Here is a 24,874-nt window from a genome sequence, read left to right as displayed (position 1 = left end):
ACTCTTATCTTCAAAAATAGGAAGAATTTTCATGCTTATATGAAAACAGGTAAAATGGAACCTTTTCTTTATTTGGTTGTTAGGTTATACAGATAAACCAGATAGTGCCATCTTCTTTTCCTCTCATAGTGTTTTTCCAAGCTGAATATTGTTTATGAAAACTTAAAATAAATTTCTCAAATCAGCAAACAAATACAGTGAAGATTGGCTGTCCTGGGCTTAGATTTCATCTCAGGCATGCTGTTCTTTTTGAACACGTCACCTGTTTATAGGGCCGGCTGCTTTGCAGTGATACAGTCAGTTCCTGACTTGGCTTAAAATACCAATTTCCCCCTCAACCACCTTCCTTTCAACATAGCTAACCACCGAACAAAGCAGTTGACTAGAACACTTAATTCCTTTATTCCAGTAACAGCCTTCTAGGAATGCTTTAAGCAGTTGGTGGCATTTTCTTCTCCTACTTTCCACTCCATGTGTGCGTGTGTGCCTTTTTATATGTGAATGTGCTCTGTGTTTCAGGAATCACGATTATCCCCCTTGAATGCGTATGTCTAATAGTGACGGGGATATTGTTAAGCCAGCTTGTTTATGTCAAAGTGCACTGAGCTTGCTGGCAACAGGGAAATGCACCATACAAATTCTTTTATTATTATTGTTAATAAATTGAGGTTGAAATCATTCTGACATTAAGCATACAAAGTTACATTTTAATAAACTGAAAAAAAACTGGAGTGATGAAAATACTGAGCAGAAGAAAATGCCCCAGAAGTGTTGATTTACAAAGGAAATATATTTGTGACAGTACAACTTAGTAACACGAACTAATAAAATTATTGATTTAACTTTAACCTTAAGTCATTTATGATCCACAGAGCTTTCTGCTAAGATTCATCACATAAATCTGTGTGTGAAACAAGGGTAGCATAAGCATGACTGGAACTTTCTTTGCTAGTAGTCAAGAAGTGCAATGATTTTTTTCTGTAAAGTTGACTTGTAGAGACATACGACATCTTTCATGCATAAAAGTGGTAGCAGGATCATTATACACTGAAACTAAGAGAAAAATTAGACAATTACATGTCTTTAAAGCGACGCTGTAACCATCTAATTAAAATATGGATATGAATATGTTGTGGTGTTGTTGTTTTGTTGTACTTCGATATAGAGCTGCCTCTAATTGCCCTCTGGGATAAAGTCTTATCTAAAAATATTATAAATATGTAATTGATAATCTCTTTTTTGTGTTCCACAAGTGAAGAACAGTCTTGTATCATAGTGAGAAACTCTGGTAAAAATGTTAACAAATGAGCATGAGTACGTAAGGAAAAGAGGAGGAACTCGCATGTCACACAGATTCAGTAGTGAATCACAAGAAACAGTAGCATTGTGTTTGATCAGATCAGAAAGACTCTAGTGGCATTGTGTTGTCTCATCTGTAATTCATTTCTTGTGTAACCTTCATGTAAAGGTTGTCTTCTTAACGCCTATGTAAACATTCCTCTATTGACACTGAATATTCTGTGATATGTCTTGTGTTATTATTAATGTCTATAAATGTGTCATTTTACGGTTAAACAGCTGGTCATCGAGAAAGAGAGACTGATGTAGCCACTGTGTTTAACTGACTGAAAGCTGACATAATCATGGTCAATATTGAGAGGAGCTGTGCAGCTGCCTGACCTTTGATGACCACTGTCAGCCTGATTGCTGACATCTCACTGACATGCCAAGATCATTGGTCATCCCAGAAGTGACACACAATTATTGACTGGTGTAAGTATTCCAAGCGCATTGTTTATGACATGGATACCCACTGCTAGATGTTGCCTGCACACACACCAACACACTGTTGTAGGAACCAAACCATGGGTATCCAGCCTGAGCACCCAGAGATCTTTGTAATGAAATCTTTGCAGAGTTATTCAGGTAGAAGTCGGTTAGACTGTTTTTCACTTGAACTACCAGTGAAGCAAGGATCACAAATGAGTCATCTCTTCAACCAACAACATGCATACTTTTTTGTGTGCCCACAGCCATGTCCTTGCTACTACACTTGTTACTGATTTTATCACACCATGCTTGGGACCTGTATGTCAGACCACACTATAAACAGAATTTACATCTATCTATATGACATTTTCCATCTCTAGGTCACACACTGAACAATATTTCCAATCTGTGCATTTCACACTGATAATCGTCATAGAAAGTGATGTCTGTTCGCTTAACTGGCTTGTTGAGCCTGCTTTCTTGTCTTTTTGTCTCGTCCCTGGATCTACCTCAATTTTGTTGTCTCTTTCTAGTGCTTTTTGTTACACCCTACACCTCTATTTTCAGCTGTTTCATGCCTGCACCAGGTCCTTTCCACCTGCAGCCACCTCTTCAACTAACGGTATCAGCAGCCAAACAACTTTAACCCCTTTAGTTGTCTTTGGGTGCTGTCCTGCCAAGTTTCTCAGTCCCATGCCATGTCAGTTTTGACGTTTCTTCATAGTCAAAGTAAGACAAAGGGTCGTCCATGACAAAGTCATCGTACTCCAGCTCTGGTGTTGCGATGCTTCGTGAGGGCGACAGAGTTCGAGCGCTTAATGACCCGAGGCTGCGCGAGCCAAGGCTGCTTTTGCCAGGGCTGGACGTCCTCGTCTCCACCCCACCGAGCTCTCCCCGCGGCGACTTTGGGCTCTGGCCGTCCGGCTTGGGTAACAACGTCTGGCGCTCCTCGCTGGCCGACAGCTTGCTTGCCACCGGCTGTGGTGACCTGGGCGACCGGACGTGGATGACGTCCAGCGAGTAGCTCTCGGTCAAGGAGGTTGGGCGCCTGGCCTTGGGGCGGGTCTGGATGAACGAGGTCTCGGCGCTGACTGGCGTCCTAGCCATTGCCGATAAATCGTGAACGGAATCTCTCAAAGGAATGCACTCCTGTCTAGGGGCTCTTTCTTCAGGACAGTGCTTTTTATCTGCTGGCAAATCTTTGGCGCAACAGTAGAGTGCTCGCCTGTTGGCAAATGTTTCTTTTTTGTGGGCGAATTCTTGCTTTCTAAAGAAGAGGAGTTGGCTGTTTGTTGTGAACGTTTCTCGTCTGACGGAGAGAATCGCGTGGGCACAAAAGAGTGGTTTAGCGATGTAGGGGAGCGCACCGTGTTACCGGATGTTTGAAGGGAGAGAGGCAGGGGGTGATGCAGGGAGGAAGGAGTGGTAACAGGTTTTTGTCGTGGGTCAAAGGGTGACCTCATGTTCCCATTGCCACTGGTCGGCGTTTGCGATACCGTGGGTCTCGGTCTGATGGAGATGGAGGTGGTTGTCGGAGTTGGAAGTGTAGGCGTTAATTTCTTGGAGACAGAATATGAGCCTGATGATCCCGTTACCTCTCTGTCCAGCTCGCCGCCCCCGGATACTGAGCCCTCCCGCTTCTGGCGCTTGCGGGCCAACAGGTCGTGTTTGGTGAGCACGGGAGATGCCATGGGAGAGACCGGGGCGTCCACAGACGCGCTGCTGCCATGGGGGTGCACTCTGGGCGAGCGCGGAGCCACGTGGCGGAAGATGGGACTCGATCGGAAGAAGCTAGGGTCAAGGTCCGTGTCCTGGGGAGACGTGTTCTCCACCGGAGTGTAGGCGCGGGTCGACGGCTTGGGGCTTCCGTTGCACACAGCACCTGCACCCTTTGACGCTGCTGATGACTCGGCGCCGTCAGCACGCGCGCGCAGCTTTTTTAGTGTCGCGCTGCAGGTGCTCGACACGGATGACGCACGCGAGACAGCTTTCTGGCCTGACGAGGACTTCCGGCGCCCGCCACCTGTGGACAGATCACAGCATCTCAACATAATAGGAGTGGCATGATCACACCTGAATTTCAATCCATGTTTAATGGCAAAATATATGAATACGTATGCGAAGAAAATATGCTTAGAGAACAAAAAGGCAATGACATAAGAGTGCTTGGTCCCGCCTTCTTCATTCTATGTTGTGTAGAACTAAACAGTTCACTACTTCTACCACCACCAGGCTATGTGACCCGTCACGTCTACTTTTCACCATCGTAGATGGCATTAATACAGTAATATACAAATACAACGATACAACATAATACAAGCATAATATCGAAGTTAGGACTGAAGACTAGAGAAGATGATGCTAAAGCAAAAGCAAAGTAATGTTATCTAGAGCACAGTATAACTAGATCATATCACTCGGCAAGACAATGGACGCTAAGACACTAACAAGTATTGTAGAAATAGTGTTGTAGAAGAAGACAAGAAAGTGTGTGTGCGGATGGTGCTACAACGCGATAGAACCAGTGTTTACAGTAAGAAAGTAAAGCGAGACAGCAAGATGGATGGTGTGTAATTGTGATTGCAGGAAACGAATACGGTTAGCACTATCATGGAAGTGTGCAATTTGTAATTATTGTGTAGTATGTAACTCCGTGGTGATAAAATATTCACCCGTAAGGGGGATGTCCATGTCCACTTGTACGTGGGGCCCAGGGCTGGAGGGCTGACTGCTGTGGGCACTAGAGCTGTGGGCGCAGTGGGCTGGGCTCTCCTCCGTGGCCGCCATGTTGTATTTGGGAAGGTGGCGCCAGTAGAGACGCTGCACGACGGCCACACCCAGCAACACCGCCAGCAGCACAGCACACACCACTATGCCGACAACCGTGACGTCACTCTGCAGCACGGAGCTCTGCACGCGGCGGTACAGTGGTGCTGGAAGTCCGGACGGATGTCGTTCTGCAAAGTAAAACAGGCGACCTCCAGGGGCTGCATGTTTGCTTCTTGAATTTGACCAAAAACTACAACAGGTGATCGTGAGTGAGATCTATTTGATGCTACGTTTGTAATCAGCCACCATCTTTCATGGCTGATGTATAGGTGAACCCTCGCGTCATCTTATCAATGATCATTAATGTCTTAAAACCTCTGAAAGTAAATAACTAAATAAGACCTCAGTGGAAACGACTCACCTCTGATGTGATATGATGCTATGAACCCGTGAAGATGAATGGGGTAGGTGTCGTTCTGGGGGAAGATGACATCATCAGGTGGTGACGCTCCTGGTGGGGTCACCGTCATGAGCTCCACGCGCAGCACGTGCTTCGACGATGTTACCTCACCTGCCACCGCGTGGTGCTGAGAGAAGTACAGCAAATCATCTTCCTCCATCTCACCGTCTCGCACTTTGACCCACTGTCTGCCAGGTAACAGGTCAAAATAGCGAAATGTCAAGGTGACTTGCCCTCGTCCATCCGTTTTGATGACCCACGATGCCAGGCCCTGACAGCGACCGCTAGCGGCGATCTCCCCAGACTCGGCCGTCAACGTGCACCCACAGACGCAGCTGGCATCGAAATGGGGGCGAGTGCAGTGGGGTCAGCCGGACGGCATCTGCGACACAGGAGGAGTGGGCTGAGGTCTTAGTATGACATCAACAACATGTCTCGGCTATAAGTGTTATTATGAGACATCAATCAACGACGTGATTGTTAGAAAAGATGTCTCGTTTCCTTCTACCTTTACGTATTTCTTTCGGTGTTCTTGGAAAATTGTATTTTTGATTCTTACATATCGTACTTCGTTATTCCATTTTACACTTATATCATCTTGCCACAGTTAGTGCACTTTCTTGGGTCAAACGACAAACCCGGCACCTTATCCCCCCAAACACACATACACACATTCACTAATATTTTTGCTGTCATGTTACATGAATTAATTTGTACAGCTTGCTTATAATGTTTAGATTTAGTTTGTCAAATAATGGATTGGGAATTATATGCAAACGAAACGTTCCCTGTTAGAAAAATCATTTTACAGTTCCTTCGGTATGTCCTCACAAATAGCTTGAAAAGTCTCAACAAATTGTTCTTGTGCATCCTAACAAACTGTTTGGCCGATCCTGTCCAGTGAACCTGGCGGGTCAAAGCTTTAAGATGAAGCACAATGTTGAATTCCATGGGAGAGAACAATGTCTGCTTTCATCTGCAGGCTGCTGACTACCAGCGCAATCAGTCCTGGCCACAAACCAAGAGTTCAGGAATTTCAGCAGCTGCCGCAAGATTTACGCCCCGGATAATGGATCCTCTCGTCTGTCTTGGAGGAAGCTGTGTCAACGCCCAGCAGTCACGTGGCTTACAGCACCAACCTCAGCATCTCGTGCAGTCGCCGACTGTAGAGGGGAGATAACTGCCGGCACTAGGCGCTGATTTACGGCGCGTCAAGCTGTTAATCTCCGGCAAACAATACAGTGATCTCCCTTTGTAGGACATCTTGCTATTGAGCAAGCAGCTCGACAGCGTTGTTACCCCCAACTCCCTCCCTACCCCTCAGACTCCATTCCTACAAACTCAGTTCATGTCACTCAACCAGTTCCATCTTCCGGCGTGCCAATCATTCATTCCGTCTGATCGCTTACCTCCCCTTTCCTGGCTTTCCGCTCTGCAACCACACTCAGCTTCTGAACATAATAGCTACCAGGAGTGGGAATATGACAGTGACATGGCGTCTACTGATGAATGGGAATATGACTAATACGGCGTCTACTGGCTGACGAGTGGGAATATGACCACAGGGTGTCTACTAATGAGTGGGAATATGGCAGTAATATGGCGCCTACCCTTGAGTTTGGGAATATGACTAATACGGCGTCTAATGATGAGTTGAAATGCTTATTTACTTTACTCCGCGTCTGCTAATGAACAGGACTGTTGCCACTAAAGTTGCGAACGAGATGGTTTCAAGTCGTTTCAAGTGTATGGTGACGGGATGAACAGGATAACATGATGACTGTCCACCTTCCAATCTTCCTGCCAACATAGTGGAGGATCCAAAGTGTCACATCATACCTTTAATTGCTATCCTCTCGCGATAATTGTCCTCTTTATTGAATAGCTCTTTGCATGATGAAGGAATCCTGTGTATCTAGCTGTATCATTGTGCAACCATCCACTTTCTACTTACAGCGGTCGAGAATGGACTCCAGGAATATATAGTCTTTATAGAGGGATGCACTGTCACTGACCGCATCACGTTATCGTAGTGCTTACAGGAGCGGGTAGGGAGACAAGGGTTAGGGTTAGTTCCAGCTCCTAGCTCTGCTTCCAACGGGAAATTTGCATATCACTGTCGTCCATGACATTTTATGCAACAGCGTTGGAGAAATAAGAGAAGAGAGTCCGACGCCTTCAAGTGACAGTCCCGTGTCCTGCATCACACCCTAGCGACCGATGCTCTGTCTCAGTGGGCGACCTTGTTTACAAAGTGTGACCATACCGTGTCTGCGACCCTTTGACAACACCAACTCGTTACGCGGCTGTCTCCGCCGCTATCTTTATCACACCGCCACACGCCAGGTTCCCACTGATTTGTCGGCACGTGTCTTGCCGTCCCCACCTCCACCCCAACCACCCCGCAATCCTCTCCTCCATCACATACCCTCGCCCAGTTCGACCCACTGATCAGCGCCGCAGCACGCTGCAGTCCGCGCACTTGATGGAGGCTCGGCGGAAATGGCTGTGGAGGGGTTAAGAGGCATACCGACAGATTATGGGGGGCAGGCTGCAATCTTCACGTGCAGAAAATTGGCGGGTATGCCGGGTGGTCGAGAAGCAGGCAGCAGAAAAGAGTGAAGCAGAGACGCTGGATGCGGATGCCTGGCTGGGTGCTCGGTTGTAATGATGGATGGGTGATCTCAAAGTAGAGCAGATCGGCAGTGGTTGGTAGTGGTAGTCACAGCACAGATGCCTGTAGTAGAAGTTCTGCTAGTGACAGTACATAGTACTGTAGTACAAGTTGTGGTAGCAACAGTACATAATGCTGGAGTACAAAGTACACCAAGAGTAGGAGAGATGAAGATGGTGGACTACTGTATCAAAACAGCGTGGAGATGAGGAACTTGAGCATTGTCTGATGGGTGAAGGTTTATAATGCATATCCACATACATGGAGTTAGGGTAGGAACAGCGATGAAAGTCTTCGACACAGTTGTTGATGTGCCATTAGTGAACCTTCAAACATTCACCACAACTTCACCTCGTGATTTGTGTAGCGACCATCCATCTTCATAGACACTTCCACAAACAGATGTTGATCTCGAGTCATCTCCACATAATGAGGGCTGGGAAGTATTAATGACATACCTTCACACAACATCGGGTTTGTGATAAATATGACAAGAACTAAGCGCAGCTTATGACAAGAAAATTAGGGGTAATACGGGCTTGGTCAATGAGACCTCCCCTCCCACCCGGCTAGAACTGTTTGCACTCCACTTGTGGCTCAGCCTCGATGGTCTGCGAACCCAGGAAGGGCAGCCGCCACATTAAAAAAAAAAAAATAATAAATAAAATCGTGAGGAGGCAAGAATGTGATCATCTTCCTACGCCACTAAGCTTAACACTGCATTATCATCTCACTGATACTGTATTACCCCTAACACTATATTGTCCTTCACTGACACCAAAAATAAACACCTTACTGACGATGTAAAAATAAAAGAAAAGCACAGAGAAACGACCACTACAGCTCCATCATGTACGACACATACATGCTGTGTGTTTCAGTTATTGTTGGAGGGGGACTGTAGACACATTATTCCACCATCCCCCTCATCGACTGTTACCTGGACAGGCCACGTGACAGGGACTGACAGCAACGGCTTCTCCCTTACAGAAATACCCTCCGTGCTTGGGGGGCGGCACGTTGCACATGCGGAAACGACTGCGCGATCCCCCGCCGCACGTCACGGAGCACGCACTCCACGCGGTCCACGCGCTCCAGCCGCCATCTTCGGGAAGATCTGTTCCGAACATAACACAAAGCTTAATATGTAGCAACACTGGAGAATCAAAAAAACAAGCTGTCGGAGTAAAACAATAACGCGCATCATGTTGTGAGTAGGTGAAGAGACACAATAATCAAAATAAATAAATAACATAAGAAAGACTTGGTCGTAGTGTGACCGTATGACCTACTTAGTCACACAGTAATTAAGTGAAATACGGTTCTTGAAAAATATATTTCATATTAAATCGTGAACAAATAAACATGGAAATAATTAAAGCTCTTTGGCTTAGTGTGCTTTGAACAAATTACTGTAATAAATAACTGTAAATTACTCTTTTATTTTATTTTTAACTGTAAAGTGCTTTTCCTGGACTGAGAATTATGTCTTTGTGTCATGGTATAAGTGAGTTTGGCAAAGAAATTGCTGACAGTAATGTACAGTTATAAGTATATGAGAAAGTGTTTGAAAACATAAGATTTACTTACCAGCAATATTTCCACAAGCAGGCAAATAAACAAAGGAGAGAGAGAGAGGTAAATTGAGGTATTTTATAAAGTCGTACTCCTAATTAAATGTATATCTGACATAGCATCGGTAATATAATCAAGATTATGAATTATTTTGTATCACCTAATGGGAGGATACAATCCACGTCAATGAATTATTGAATTCATCCAACATTGGACACGTCTAAGCACAAATCATAGAAGTAAAGATAACTCATGAAGATCTCAATCTTGTATACATCTCATTTCCTGCTCACAAGAGCAGACAGCGAGTTACACTTATCACCTAACAGTCTGCATGTATTCCCGACAAGTACAGTAGGTACACAAACGCACGTGACCACACACATACACACAAAAACGCACGTCACTTATAAACTGTTTACATGCGCGCGCGCACACACATCATTCGACCGAAAAAAAAATATCTACTACAGTGTAGTTGTAAAGACTGATAGCGAGCAACCCCTGTATACATTTGCTAACCGACATGTTGGCCGGTTTTTGTTGACTATGACGTAGAATTTGTGACGTAGGTGGCCGTACCTGCGTCAGCGTGGAAGGGCAAACACAACTCCCTCTGCGGCACCACGGCGCCCAGGCGAGCCACGGTGACGTACACGAAGCAGTAGCCCGTCACCGTCTGGTTCAGGTGAGAGCAGCTGAAGGCCAGAGTGTTTTTGTCCGGGTGAACCACTTGCTCCGTGACATAGCGGTGCTGCAGCGGCGCTGCCAGGGATCCCGGAGAGCGGTGGAGGGAGAAGAGACGGATCTTTCCGCCTGCGCCTGCGCAAGACGGCTGCGTGTACGTCACCTCGATGTGTCGTTGCATGGGAAAACACTGGGTCTCTCCACCGACAGCCGGTAGGCGGCGTTGAACTTCACCTCCATCATGTTAGATGTGCAGATCACGTGACCAGAGGAGGTCTGCAGGGAGGCCTGGTACGAACCTCCAGATCGAAAGCCTGACACTCGAAGATCCACTGCGAACTGTTCTTGTCGATGGCGTGAAGTTGGTCATCTCCAGCACCACCGGCTGACTCAGACGGGTGGCGGTCCCCTCCGTGCCTTTCGTCCGTTGGTATGTTAGCACCAGGGACAGGAACTCGCGGTGCAGGCGCGACCCGCAGGTGGCGCTGGAGCGAATCTCCATGACGACGTTTGCTGTCAGCGCCAGGTGAGAGGATGGCAGGTGAAGCACCAGGTTGGGCCACAGAGAGTAGAATGTTGTTTCAGCCAACACAGGCCCTGTCGTCTGCATCAGCATGGTGAGAGAGTACCTGTGACACAGGAGGTACACATCACACAGTGGCTACCACACACACACACAGATACACACCAAGTATCTGACATGTCGTACAGGCATACTTACAGAACACCTACCAACCAGGTAAGACTCGTCATAAATTAACTGGTGAATTTTCTGTCATCGTAAGGAAGCGTTACATGTTGTGTCGACTGGTCCGCTGATTTTTTTTTTTTTTTTTTTTTTTTTTTTGTAAAGGTCTCAGTGAAGGGAGAAACTTCGGAAGCCTTCGGGAGACTTCGGGAGCCTTCGGAAGCGTGACGTCAGCGACCTTAGTCCGCGCTAAGCGATCTCTCCGCTTCAATCTTTGCCAGCCACGAAACTTGTCATACAGCTAAGTTCGACAACTTTAAACACTATGAAGGGATGCATAAAGTTAATTGCGACATGCAAAATAACTCAAGGCATAAAACTGATGACAGGTAAAGGTAAAATAAAATGGGGCTCACTTTTGCAAACTGAGACGCTTACTAAAATAAAAAAAAAAAAAAAATCAGCGTTAGGTCCACACACGTGCCACCTCCTCCCTCCCCCATACACATGCATCCATCTGTATATGTCCTCTCTAGAGGTAGGTAACACGATCCTCTAGCCAGTCACCGTCACTAGAACTGCACTCTGCTGCACGGTGCCACCCATCATCCAGTGGAAGTATTTCTCTCTAACCATCGCACCACTCAGTACTTACTGGCCGCCAAACTCCAGCACGCCGCAGGCCACAGAAAGGTTTCCCGTCGTCTGCCCCAGAGGTAGTCCCATGCTGGTGATCTCTTGCCACTGACCGAGGCGAGGGTTGAAGCCGCGCAGCCGCACAAAGGCGTTAGGAAGCGACACGTTGGACGGCATGTAGAAAGTCACCTCCAGGTCCCCCGAGAACAAAATGTAGTAGGATGGAGTGACGAGTCGGTAGAGGCTGCCCGCCACTGTGTGAAGGAATAAAATAAAGACACTTTATGTCGTGGAGGAAGACAACACAAAGGTTTGCATGACAGCGATTAACAGTCACCAAGGACACATCCGTTATTACATACAAGAGAAGCTCAGATGTAATGATGCAGACCGTTTATTTACTTATTTTTGATCAATGATGGGGATCAGTCTATTTTGAGAGAACTTTGAAGACTTTCTTGTCTTCAAGAGTACAAGAAGGAATACATTTTTGTAGTCGCTTCATTCTCACTGCAATCCAGTGTTGCCCTTAGTTCAGATGTGTGTACTCTGTGTGTGTTGATGAGAGTACTATTCCCTTATTAATTGTATCCCATATCCATAACCTGGTGCTGTAAAGATTGAAATGCCTGGCCTCGTGCTGGGAGTCCACGCTGTATAAACACTCCTCCTATTAATAATAAGATGGGATAGTCAGCTTCAAAGACAGCAGCTAGGGTTTGTCCATGAGTTTCAGTAGGCCAGGTACAAATCGTCAGTCATGTTCGTGTTTACCATCTGCTTAGAGACTGGGTCGCGAGACACAGGACCTGCCAACATTTCACAGTAACTAGGGTGACCCCATGTACCTGCCAGCGACGACCCCCGAACTGGCAAAGGCGTCAACTGTGACCAGCCAGCCAGCGAGGAGATCACCACGAGGCCCAGCTATCCTCTACAGACGACTTCCAGGTGCCTTTCATGTGAGAATCTCAGGCACTTGCGCCTTTTCTTCAGAGACTTCAGGGCATTCTCTTAGTCTGGCTTGTCCCACCTCACCACTCTCTCCCTCGTGACAGCTGAGGTCCGCCAGGTGTCACCACGGGACATGGTCACAGCCCGAACACAGCAATTATCTGTCTTATTTAATCAAGAAATGAGAAACTAGCCAGGTCGTGTTACATGTGATGTCACTTAAAAAATCCGGGATGTTACGTAAACACTAGCCATGTCATATTAACGCAGTGTCACGCAAAACCAGTGAGATCGAGTTACACGTGATGTCACGTAACAGCCAACCAAACGTATGACGTGATGTCACGTAACAGTCACGTTGTCTTGAAGGTAAAATGCTGAAATACCGCACGTTACAGAAGAAGCAAGTTCTTCCCTCTCCCTCCCTTCTCCACTCCCGCCCCGATCCTCCATCTCCGATGTCTGAGCCGCACGTGCTCTATTACCCGAGATGACCTTTTGACCTGGCACGCAGGTGTGCAATCAGTCTGTGTGTGCGGACGCGTCATCGGCGCACGTGAGAGGCTGCAGAAGAAGTCGTTGCAGCACAACTGGTGGCCTGGCGGCGGAGGAAGCAGGAGATACAACTGCGGTGTTGACATCTCGCCCTGCACCACCCGGTGTTCCCCTCCTTCATCAGCTCGCTAAGCTGCTCCAAAGGTCAGAAAGGGATCGGTTACACGAAGCAACCGCCTCACGGACAAACAGCAGGCGAGGGGAGGCTTACATTCGACTTCGTGAGAGAACGAGGTGAACGAGACCGCCCTGATGAAGTTTTTCTGTCTGTGTGCATGTGTGTACGCGTCTGATTTGAATAAAAAGGCAGCGGAGAGAGGAATGTGTGTAAATGGAGGAAGGAAGAGAGGAAAGGAGTAAAGACCACTAGTAGTCAGGTGACCTGGCGAGTGACTTCCAAAATTTCCGACAAAGCTCTTCTCTGTCGTCTGCGGATGGTTGTTATTACAGCATGCGTTTATTCATGCCAAATGGTGTTATCAATGAACGCATTTTCAGCTTTATATTATTTTCTGAAAGCAGAGAAAACCAGTAGACTTCATAATACTCATAAAAAAGGATTCATAAATTGCTAATTTTATTTTAAGTAAAAAGTGCGTTTCATGCGGAACACTGTGAGAAGAAAATGTTTCTGATATGTTGTTTGGCAATGTCCTCAGAATTTCTGGTATAACACGTTACACTTGTAAAGTTATCTCTATCATCAGCAGTAAATCTTTTGCTACTTGTATACATTTGTTTTAATTAATCACGACCATTGAACAGTCCACCAACATCAAAGGAAAATAATCTTAACCTTGTAATGTCACTGCCCAGAGCACGAGCAATTTCAATAAAGGCATCCTTGGCCTTATCTCCTCTCGTGTAGTGGGGTGAGCATTGATAACAAATACACGGTAGTCTCCCACAGAGAAATGAACTGGACACACTTTTTCTCCCGACTTCAACACCATTTGTCTGCTACAATAAAGGTAAAAGAGAGCCTACTATGTTCCAGAATTTCTGACTGACATGTGTAGGTCAAGCCTGGTATGAACAAAGACAACATCCTGTTCACGAAAGACTATTTTTGCAAACTTTGTTTCAAGCCCTTGCAAGGCTTGCAAACCCCGAAAATCGTGGTTTATTGCAAGGTGTGAATGGCCTCCAGTAAAGACTTTACAAGACCATGGAAGTCATGGTGGTGCTGGAGGTTAATTGAGAAAGATATCAGTTGACGAGACGAGGCGCCGGGGTGTCGGACAAAGAGTCAGCGGATGTTCACACTGACAGGCGGCCCTGGGTCCTCATCTCAGGTACAACAGTGTACAGTGCCACCTGAAGCACTGCAACATCTACAGTGCCACCTGTTAGTAGCGGCAACTCAACGGCAGAGTTCAGGAATAAGTAAAGGTAAAAACGAACGTTTCACGGACGGCTGTTATCTCGGGTCACAGAAGGTCGCGCATGAGCAGTTGACTGGGCAACAGCAATCAACGGAGTCAAGCGTCATTAATTGTATCTGAACTCTCGCCGTGAGACAGCAGCTGTCGAGCTGCGGTTCAAATCTCAGTCGGGGTTTAGGACGGATAGTCTCACTAGCTCCAGATGTTGCGATTTTCCATTAAGCAACAACAAAGCACCCGAGCATTGCCAAGCGTGTCACAGCTTGTCCTAAGACATTGCTGTAGTTCAAAGAAATAAAAAAAGCTTTATATTTGGCTGCAAAAATGTAGGTTTGGCACAGAAAACAGCTCACAAAATCGTGTATGTGAAACGGAGAGAAAAAAAAAGAGATAGGACCGGCAGGTTCAGTTCAGCCAGACATGGTGTCTGGAAACCCAGCAATAGTCACAGTTGCTTCTGTCAGAGCTCGAGCCTGCCACTCACGTGGCCTACACACAGTAACTAGACTGGCTTTTATTGCCACCACAAGTATTTGTTTCCGATCTTTCTGTCAACAGTTATCTTCCCGCAAGACAAACACTTCAGATCAGCAGGTGGTCAGTCTGCCGGTGGGTCCCACACTCACACACACACACTGACACACATATTCTCTCTCTCTCACACACACATACCTTTTCTCTCTCTCTCTCACGCGCGCACACGCATACATTCTTTTTTTTCTCTCTCACACACACACACATAAATTTTTTCTCTCTCACGCGCACGCGCACACAAGCACTCATGTCTTACTTGCAGTGGGGGCTGAAACCATGTTGAGAGTACACTTCGATGATAAGAAAATGAGAGATTGGGCAAAGTTTCTATCGGAAATTGAGGACTAGAATTTTAATATTAAATTTTAATATAGCTGACAGTAGTGTCCAAAACTAAAAACGCGCCGGTTCGATACCCGATGACCATTACCTTTTTTTTTTTAAATCTTGTTGGTACCTGAAAATAAAATGTAACGGTGGCAAGATCTCCTTAACTCACTACACTCCTAACAGGCATCTTTCTTGCAGACTCCACCCTCTGACCCAAAGTCAGGACGAAAACCTTCGGTGACCACATACATGTATTCATCAACTTGTTGGAACTCTCCCCCTTGTGTGAGATCCCGCCAACAGACACTACAGTCGTCAAGTTTGTTTGCTTGTAGTTGTGTTGCTGGCTTCTCAATCAACGAGTGGCACCACCCGCTTGGCAAACGGGTGGAGCGGGGCGTGGCCAGTGGGGGTGTGTCAGTCCACAATAGGCTTTGTGAAGTCAAGTTACACGGGGTGGGGCATGTCTTGTGACAGTGGGGAGGGGGAGTGTTGTCTCTACAAGCTACCTGGCACATGGGTGGTGGTGGAGACCGAGCATCGCTGTGTCGACAGGTAACAGCGGTGTACTTGCCTCCTGCTGCAGTCAGGAAAGATGTAGACATTGTGCCCTCAACATACTGTCACCGAACTGTCAATATAGTGTCATCCAGCGGTCATTATGTCCCTGAGCTGTCACTATTATGTCATTGTGCGGATCTCAGATGGCAGCCGGTCGAGCGCAATCGATCTTATTTTATTCATCTTGGTTTTTCAAACTCACACTGAGTACAGTCACCCTCCCCCTCCCCACTACCCTCACCCCCTGTCTAGGCTGTGACTGGAAATATTTGTGATGTCCTTAGTTAACGAAGCGTGCCGAAGTAGCACAAGGCTCGACTCGCTTTTATTTTGTTTTTAACGGCCGGCACATCGACCACATCGGCGGGTGGGTGGGTGAGGATGGGCTGGGGATGGGCGGGGGCGATGATCCCCCAGCTCTGTGACCGCGGCACGCGTCGCACTCAGCGCCGCATTGAATTCTGCGCGCGCACCTCGTGTCCCGAGGACGACGACGACATCAGGGGAGCGCAACCTGTGCGTCCCGCCGCTGGAGCACACGACAAAGCCCCCAGCTTCCGCCGCTCCCTCCTTCACAGCCACTCCTCGCCTCCTCTACTTAATCATCTCATTTACATAATCCGGGGTTAGGAAAGGTTTCCTTCTCGCTGCTGATTACAGTTAGTGCCGCCTGTTGACACAGGCCATCCGCCATCAACGCCGTCAGCGCAGTAGTGTAGGTGAGCTTGTTGAGTGAGTGTATTAATGAGTAGACGATGAACAAGAAAGAGTAGATGTATTTATGAGTAGATAAATCTGAGATACATATTAGGCACATATTTGCAGCAGGTCATTAGTCCTCGATTGCGGCTTACAACAGTCTGTGAGTGAAACTGTCATCTGGAAAAAAACTTTTATCAAAGAAATTTCTTCGGATTATGAAATTCACATCAAAAACAGTATAAATTTAAGTAGACCACAGTGGTCCTAATTGTTTCGGAAAGTCTCTAAGGCAGGGGTCTCAAACTCATATTAGCATGTGGGCCGCAGTGGAAAGTAACAGCCAGTCAGCGGGCCGCACCACGAAAAGAAAATGTTTTTTCATTAAATTTTACAAACACTACTGTCACTGCAGTTAAATGCTAAAATAAAGTTTTTATAATTATTAATTACATTTAGTGTAGTTTATTACATGCACAGGCAGTTTAGTTTATTAAAATAAGTTGACGTTGTCTCTCACTAATAACAATTTTCACTGCGGAAGTTAATCACCAAGCACAACATATATACACGCGGACGTGGCCGAGGGCCGCACAAAAATGTTTCATTCGGCAAGGTCAATGCTTGAGTTCCCCACCACAACCGCCACCGCCGCCGCCATTACCATGACCACCACCACCAATATCTGCAATTTGATCGATCAAAGGTCAAGAGCACAATGTCAGGGAAGACATCCTTTGTGACATAATCTTGACCGATGTGAAGACAGGCAGACAAATATACCTGAACACCTGCACTTTTAGAAAAAGTGAGTTCGACTGAGAATGTGAGTCAAGAAGATAAAAATGCAATGGAAGAAAGTGCAGATGTGTCTGATTGCGCAATGCCAAAGTTCAAACGATTCTTAGGGTTGATTCCGCTGAAAATAAAACACTTAGCTCAGTAGATAACTGTAGGAATGTATAGCTGAGAGTTGTATTTGAAAGTCGACACAACTTGACACAGTGTTGCCGGCAGACAGAAGTTGTTATTGTGAACCCCTGGCTTACCAATCCCTCCCACGATCTCTCAGGTCTCCTGTTCCCTCCAACACACACCAAGGACTAGTTGTTAATGTTCGTAATTTTACTGCTTCCTTTTATTGTCTCTCACCTAAATAGTTCTTTGTTTGAATTGTTTTCTTTTGTTTTTATATTTATATCAGTTGTCTTTATTGTGCACTCACGTAATCGTCTCGCACAAAGTCTCTTATTTGTTTATTTAAGTTTCTTTTTCTCCCTCTCTTGTATTTGTGTGTTGCTAATCCCGCAACTGTAACACAATTCCTGACTTCCGCCCTCTTTTTTTAATTTTTGGAATCCATTAGCGGGTGCACACAGAAATAGATGAACTCTGAGCAGCCATGGCGGGTGCACACCACAACAGTCGGGAGATGAGAACCGCTCAGCCATCACGACAGTGGGATCTGACATGTCCGACAGACACCGCCGCCTGATGTTGGCCTGTCACCATCGTCATGATAGTCCATCATTATCGATTCATCATCAGAAATTACTCCACAGTGAAGAGAAAGAAGAAGAATAAAAGAAAACCAAACTATTAATAGCTTATCGCTGTTACTGCATGAAATACGTGAAAATATACCTCCCCCTCAAAAAAAATCCACACACACACCTATTTCTTGTCAAACAACTTGCTTACCGACGTTCACAATTCCCCTCCCCCTCCTGCTGCCAGCGCAGAGCCAGATAACAAAAGCGATAAGCGATGACTGAGACAATCGTGTCGGGTGTCTGCTAACTGCGGGTGGTCTTCCTTCGGGTGCTGATTTCTGGCTGATAGTTTCGCTCGTTCGCACTGCTCCTTGTGAGATTAAGAAAGACTGATGAGTTTGGCAAAGACCATCTTGTCCAGTGTACTGCCAGGTGTACATGACATGTCACTGACTGACATATCACTTACGAGCGCGCCTTCTTCTACTTTATGCCTTTGTTTTAAAAGCTCAACTCACGACGAGCTCAGGGTGATGAGCTGTGTCAAGGGTCACTCACTGACACCTGTGTGTCACTAGTTTGTGTTGATGTGCTGACAGAAAGCTGGTCTAATGAAGGCGTTGTGATGTCGGGTAGGTCATGTGATGATCAGACAATAGACGAATGACGTCCCGTCGGGTGGTGGCAGCCTGACGAGGAGAAGGGGAGAGGGTAGGGGAGGATGCTGCACCCGGGCCCGCGGCTGCCAAGGGGAACCAGCTTGGGTCAATCGAATTGTAAGCGTATAATTATAAACTAGGAAAATAATTAACGATTTCACAAGTCAAGACGTTGATGAGTCATAGTTCAGCTCCACAGACAGCGAGTCATTAGACGAAAACAAAATAAATAAATCAACAATCAGGAAAGCCAATAAAATCGCCAGGAGATCGCTGTATCGACATCATCACCAAGCAGAGAGAAATTGCATGTAAGACCTATGACAAGGACGACTAGTACAGACGAATAAACTGATGTATCGTTGGCTAGAGAAGACTGTCTGTCCACAAGAAATGTAAAATGAGACAAAGAAGAAGAGACCATAAACACTTAAGTGTAAATAAACAGTGCCGAGGACGCAATTACAAGGTGCAGGCTAGCACAATGACATGGAAATCACAACAAATTAAAGGACGAAAACAGAAGTACGGAGAGTTGGTCCACTCAAGTCTGTTGGGAGGACAAACCAACGGCCGGGAATGCAGGACCAGCGACACCCGCTGAACTGAGGAGACAAAGGCGGGTGCACTGTGGCGCCACGTGCACAACAACTACGCGGAGGGACTCGAGGGACGGGTACTTGGGAGGGTAGTGGAAGCGGCCTGGGGGCTACAGGGGAGCCTTTGCATTATTGAGCACCGGCTGGCAAGGAGGTGATTACACAGGATCAAAAGACAGGCCGCTGATCAACTGCAATGAAGCGCTCTCCCTCGACCTGCCGTCTGTCGGCGTGGCGCTGATATTGAGCTCGACTGTCAATGGTGCACCCGGCCACGATACACACCCTGCCATTCAGCTCCCCGTCTTGACACACGCCCCAGGACGGGGGCCCTTTGAACCCCTTTCCTCCAACCTGCTTTTTACTTAATTGACTACCGTCCTTGCATTTTATTTTTCCCCTCTCTCTCTCTCCAGCCATCCCACGGTAAGCACAGTGTGCTCAGACACTCGCTAGAAGTCGGGTATTGAAGAGAATTTGGGATATGCGCCACCCGGAGCTGGTGAGCTTTGTGATATGGATTGTGTGTGTGGATGTGTGAGAGAGAGATCAGCAAACAACAAACATAACAGCAACACGACACAGCCAGCGTCTGTTGATGGCGAGGTGAATCTCCTGGTGATCGTCTGACGACAAGACGGTCGTAGCAAATAAAAGGTCATCAGACCGTCAGCCATTGCTTTGTCACTCCACAAAATGCCCTCCGAGGGCGGAGATTTCTTCCTCGGCTTTACGTCTCTGGGTGGAGAAGCCGAGGGTAGCTAGGATAATTAGGGTAGAGTGAGATGAATGGCCTTTACGTAAATCCTGAAAATGTCTGAGCTTGAAATAAATACCTTGGAATGTATACTGATAAGTGTATCATTACTAAACATGTATGTGATTACAAATGTGCATTATATCTGATACTATTTATAAAACATAATTATTTTTTTAGAGTATTTGTTTCTTACTTAGAGTATTTTTTCGTATTATAAGGAGATAGGTTCCTTAACATGCCAACAGGGGTTGATGGAGTTATCTTTATCATCCAGTCCACACAGCTGTCGCTGGTTGGAGGGCGGTGAGTACACAACCAAACAAAGCTTCAGTAAAATGGAATCTTGCCCTCCATTGAAATGTGATAAAACAGTTTTTGCTTCATTTGAATCGTAGTGTTGAAGCTTAACGACATCTTGAAGACGACAGCAAGGCGCAAGAGATGACCTCGAGGTCAAAGTAACGGACTATACGGACTCTGGTTTTCTACACTATAAAAAGGATGTTTTCTTTAAACAAAGTGATCGCGCTTTGCTATATCTAGAAACTACAGACACAGATTCAAGTAATACAGAAATTAAACTGCAAATGTCAAAGAATAAAAGAACAAGAGTTAAGCTTCCTGATAAAATGTGTTTTGTTTTTGAGATTTAATTTACTGGGAAAACAAGAGAATTGAAAACACACTTTTTTTTTAAATCTGTGCGTCGATTTTTTTAGTGAGAGATGTGGCTGCTAGTCCACATACTTTATTTTTCTCCATCAAAGCAAACATTTCTTGTTTACGACAACCAGAGTTGTCTTGAATTCTTTGTTAGGAAACAACGATGACAGGTGATGTGCGGACTCACTGAGTCTTCTTTGCCGATAAAATGTTTACTACAAAGTTACTGCAAGTTGTTTGAAATCCAGGTACCATCACAAACTGCACCCCTTTTTTTGAAGATTTTATTATCTTTTCCGTTTGCTGGAAAGAGGTGCAACGATACGTTTTACCGTCGATACGCGCTGCACACAGCGATTATCACCTCGTACACCCAAACCTCCACTATCGTTGTTCACCTCTTGCTGTGGTCATCAGCGGGTAGCGGACTACATGGAGTGCGACACGTGACTGGCACGAACAAATCACAGTAAAGCAGCGAACGTTTGTGTTTTCTATCATAGCAAACGTGGCAGCCATGTTGACTCTGGGTGGATTTATTGCCATTGTAGCGTGTAAGCGCCATAGAGTTAACATTAGTTCTCGCATTAACCATATTTCACAGTTCGTGGGGTGGGGAGAGCTTTCTAGCTTACACCAACAGATTATCAAATTCTCTAGAGTTCACTTCATCGACAATTTCTCTCGCGTGAAGCGCTGACACCAACAGCCTGTCAGATTCTCTACGAGTCTAGTGTTCACATCGTAACAAAGCGCCGTCTACAATTGTCAGAGTTTAAAAAAAAAAACGACCTAAGTAATCAGAAATACAATAAAGGCATGACATTTTTTTACAGATTTTTTTTCCCATGTCTTGCCGTGGGCAAAACATGAACATATATAATCAAATATGAGCAACTCAAAACAACTTGTCTCAAGACTTCTCAGGGAAGCGGCGGGGCTCATGGATGTCTGTAGGAGGACAGACGATAAAAGTTTTGGGTATTCAGCATGGCGTATCGTAAACTCTGACATCCTATTATTACTTTTAGACCATTTTCTCAGGTAGACTGAGATCACAGGTGATTGTCACGGGACAGGTAGCAAAACGAAAAGGTTTGCCTACATTGGTGTGACACTCTAAACTCTCCTGACAGACAGAGCTTTGATGTTGCACTGCGTCCTGAGGACCGTGGCTTTCGTTGGGATTTAGCAGAATCCCAGGTGTTCGGTGTTAAAACCACCTCACTACCTCACCGCTGTACCCAGCTCCTTACCTGTCTCGCTGTACAGAGCTAAAAAAAAAGAGCGTGAGAAGTACTCCCGAAGAAACGAACCTCATCGTGCATTGAAAACAAATGATCCCTCGACAGGATGTTACTGTCAGCCACGTGTTACAATCAGTAACATTCTCGTAACTAATAACAGAAATTACCTGCCAAAAATGCGCTTTGTTTAAACTCTCTCACACACAGAGCGAGTATATTTCTAAAATCAGTTAGTCATAGACATGTCTTAGTCAGCGCCGCCATCTTTCCTGAGAGCGTTTTCATTACTCTGTCACATGATGTCTGTCGCACAACCTGCCTGGCGCTGATGGACAACGACACGGGTGTCTGTGACTGACTCTGGGTCCTGTCCCCGGCTGCTAAGCTCAAACCCTGAGTTTGCCTCGGGAAAACAAATATAACGACAACAATACTGCAACTTTCATAACAAACAGATGAAGTGAGACAGCTGACAACTGTCACCCACGCTTTGTCTGACAATACAACCCAGGTACAGATATTATGACAGGGTGGAGATACAGACCACAGGGGGACTGAGACCGGTGAAGATGGAGATGAAGATGACAATCGCTACTTGGAGGGTAAAGACAGGGAGATGACAGGCTGTTGAAGAGAGAGGGTGGAGACAGATGGAAGGCGGCATTAGCGGTATCGAACCACTTCATGATTTTATCGGCTTGTTTGTGAGAGGGAGGGAATGGGGGTGTGGTGAGAATGTGTTGAGATGACTTGGCATGGGAGTGATGTTGTTTAAAGTTTCAGTTATATGTTGTGGTGACTTGGCATGGGAACGAAGCTTGTGCTGGGGACGCTCCATCACTCCTTCCTTTAGAAGTCTGAGTGAATAGGTACAGGTACCTCCCACAATCTACATCATGTGTGAGACACGCAAGTGTGGCGATCGACAAATACCGATCATGTAGATGAAGGGAGGGAATGTAAAGAACAAACAAGACGGATAAACGATAAACAAGACAGAGTGTAGCATAAAACAAGAGAGAGAGAAGGAAGGTACAAACTAGACACAGTATCTATAGAGAGGAACAAGCAACAAAGTAAAGATGCAAAGAATATAAACAAAAACAAACTGTGAAAGTAGTGCAAGCAGACACACAATTGTCTGTCGAGGTGGAAGGTTCCGACAAGTCCAGGGCCGCCTGTCATGTAGACGGTTAACTGGAAACAATGTTTGTCTACCTTGGCCTCAAGCTCACAGACTTACCTACCTTCATATACCTACCTTCCTATACCTACCTCATATACTACTGCCACTGAGCGTGCTGTCATTGCTTGTTATCCACACTGGCTGCTTGTACAAACACTGCGCGGATGTCTATTCTTCGCCTCGTGTCGTTCCAATAAAGGTTAAACCAGTTTTTATTCATAGGTCCTGTCACGGAGGACATCGCAGGGAGGCTACGACAGTTTCAATTTCTCCTGAGCATTTTCAGTCTCGTCTTCTATTCACGCGCATACTTACCGAGGTGAGTGAAGACGACAGGTAATGAATTAGGAACACAGTAATACAGTCTGGAGATACACGACACACAACAGGATAGAAAAAGACAGCGAGACGGACAGAAAAAAAACACACACATCATACAATATATACACAAAGTCGTACACATACACGCAGACACACATGTTGATAGCATACAAGAAAAATCACTGAGTACAAGAATAGTTTCTTACCTGACACTGACGCAGCCCAGGTGACCAGGAGGACCTGCAGCAGACCGCAGCGCCACCCCCACACCCGCTGCAGCATCCTGTCTATGCTGTGGTCCACCCCGGCACGTGCACTGCATGTGCGGACAGTCCGGCGAACGCACCGGCCAGCGTCGTCCGCGCGTGCGTGCGTGTTGGCGGTCACTGGAGGTCCTGTAAGAAGTGCGAAACGTTAGGTGACTATCCACACAGGTACACTGGCTGTACACAACCTACCCTCTACCCACAGCACCCGCCAGGTACAGTCTGCAGGGCGACCCACCTTTACCCAGTGGGCCGCTGTCGTCTGGGGTCGGACCCCACTGCTCCCCCCGTCAGGCGCCACGCGTCCGCGGCCGCGAATATCGCGACACGGAGGACACGTCCAACGAACGCCGCTGCTGTCCGTGACATGGGAAGTAAGGGGGGGAGGGAGATAGAAGGGGGAGAGAAGGACAGGGAGGAATACACACGGCAGTCGCGATACCTGCTGAGCAGTCGACCCGCTTGCAAAGAAATGTTTCCCTTGCAAGGGGGCGGGCACACCGAGACCCCGCCATTGTCTGTACATCATGAGACTTAATGTACACCCAGGTCTACTCTGAGCAGCAGACACAGGTGTAACACCTACCTGGAGAAATAGGACTGTAAGGTTCCAGTGAGCGCACAGTAAGTTTTGGGAACAAGATGTGGCAGGGACTTGTCGCTACAGGAGGAGTTCTTCTGGCGGGAGCAAACTCGTAGTGAAGAACGAAGAAGCTGTCTGTTGATGGAGGACAAGCTAAGTGATGCTTACACTTCTTCCTGCCCTCCCCCCACATTGTGTGCTGTTGTCTCATTGCCTCACCTTCATCTTTTGTTTCTTCATTGGACTGTGACTTGATTAATGTAAAACACTTTGAGTGGCTGATGTTGGAGAAAGGCGCTATATAAAGGTGTTGGTGATGATGATGATGATGATGATGATGATGATGATGATGATGATTGTTATTATTATTGTTATGACTTCTATTGGAGAGACCGAAATGTAAATACTGTCAGTCGGGCCAGACATTTCAAAATAAGCACAAGACAGTTTAAACTGTCAGCATAGTGAATGCAGCGAGCGAGCAGAAGAGGTTTGGTGGGAATCAAGACCAGGGAGGCAAAGTCAGAGATAAACAGACGAAAACAACACTTTGCAGAACCACAAACACAAAAACAAACACCAAAGCCTAGAGCAAGGCTGCATGACTAAGGACAGACAGCCTGCCATGGCCAAAAGTCGATGGCTGGAGCAACAACACCACCGTCACCTCCTCTGGTAGCAACAGCAGCAGCAGCCACAACTGTCTACTGCTATCCATTAAAAAGTGGCTTGTCGTGTCAAGCAGGCCTGCAGTTTGCGACAAGCCCGAGACCGCGCTGAGGGACGGACCGCTTCATCTTGCCTCAACGATCAAAGTAAC

General features: G+C 46.4%; 1 protein-coding gene across 1 annotated transcript; it reads right to left on the bottom strand.

Annotated features, from left to right (window-relative positions):
• Window positions 1-37: 37 nt before the first annotated feature.
• Window positions 38-23,746, bottom strand: LOC112559556. The gene is given in 9 exon segments (XM_025230888.1): window positions 38-2,907; window positions 2,910-3,793; window positions 4,443-4,727; window positions 4,961-5,351; window positions 5,353-5,381; window positions 8,614-8,790; window positions 9,831-10,564; window positions 11,279-11,513; window positions 23,412-23,746. Coding segments are annotated over 9 exon segments (3,297 nt in total). The 5' UTR covers window positions 23,488-23,746; the 3' UTR covers window positions 38-2,421.
• Between the last annotated feature and the right edge of the window lie 1,128 nt (window positions 23,747-24,874).

Source organism: Pomacea canaliculata, linkage group LG3 (genome assembly GCF_003073045.1).
Source record: "Pomacea canaliculata isolate SZHN2017 linkage group LG3, ASM307304v1, whole genome shotgun sequence".
Classification (NCBI taxonomy): domain Eukaryota; kingdom Metazoa; phylum Mollusca; class Gastropoda; order Architaenioglossa; family Ampullariidae; genus Pomacea; species Pomacea canaliculata.
This window is presented reverse-complemented; position numbering and strand designations above follow the sequence as displayed.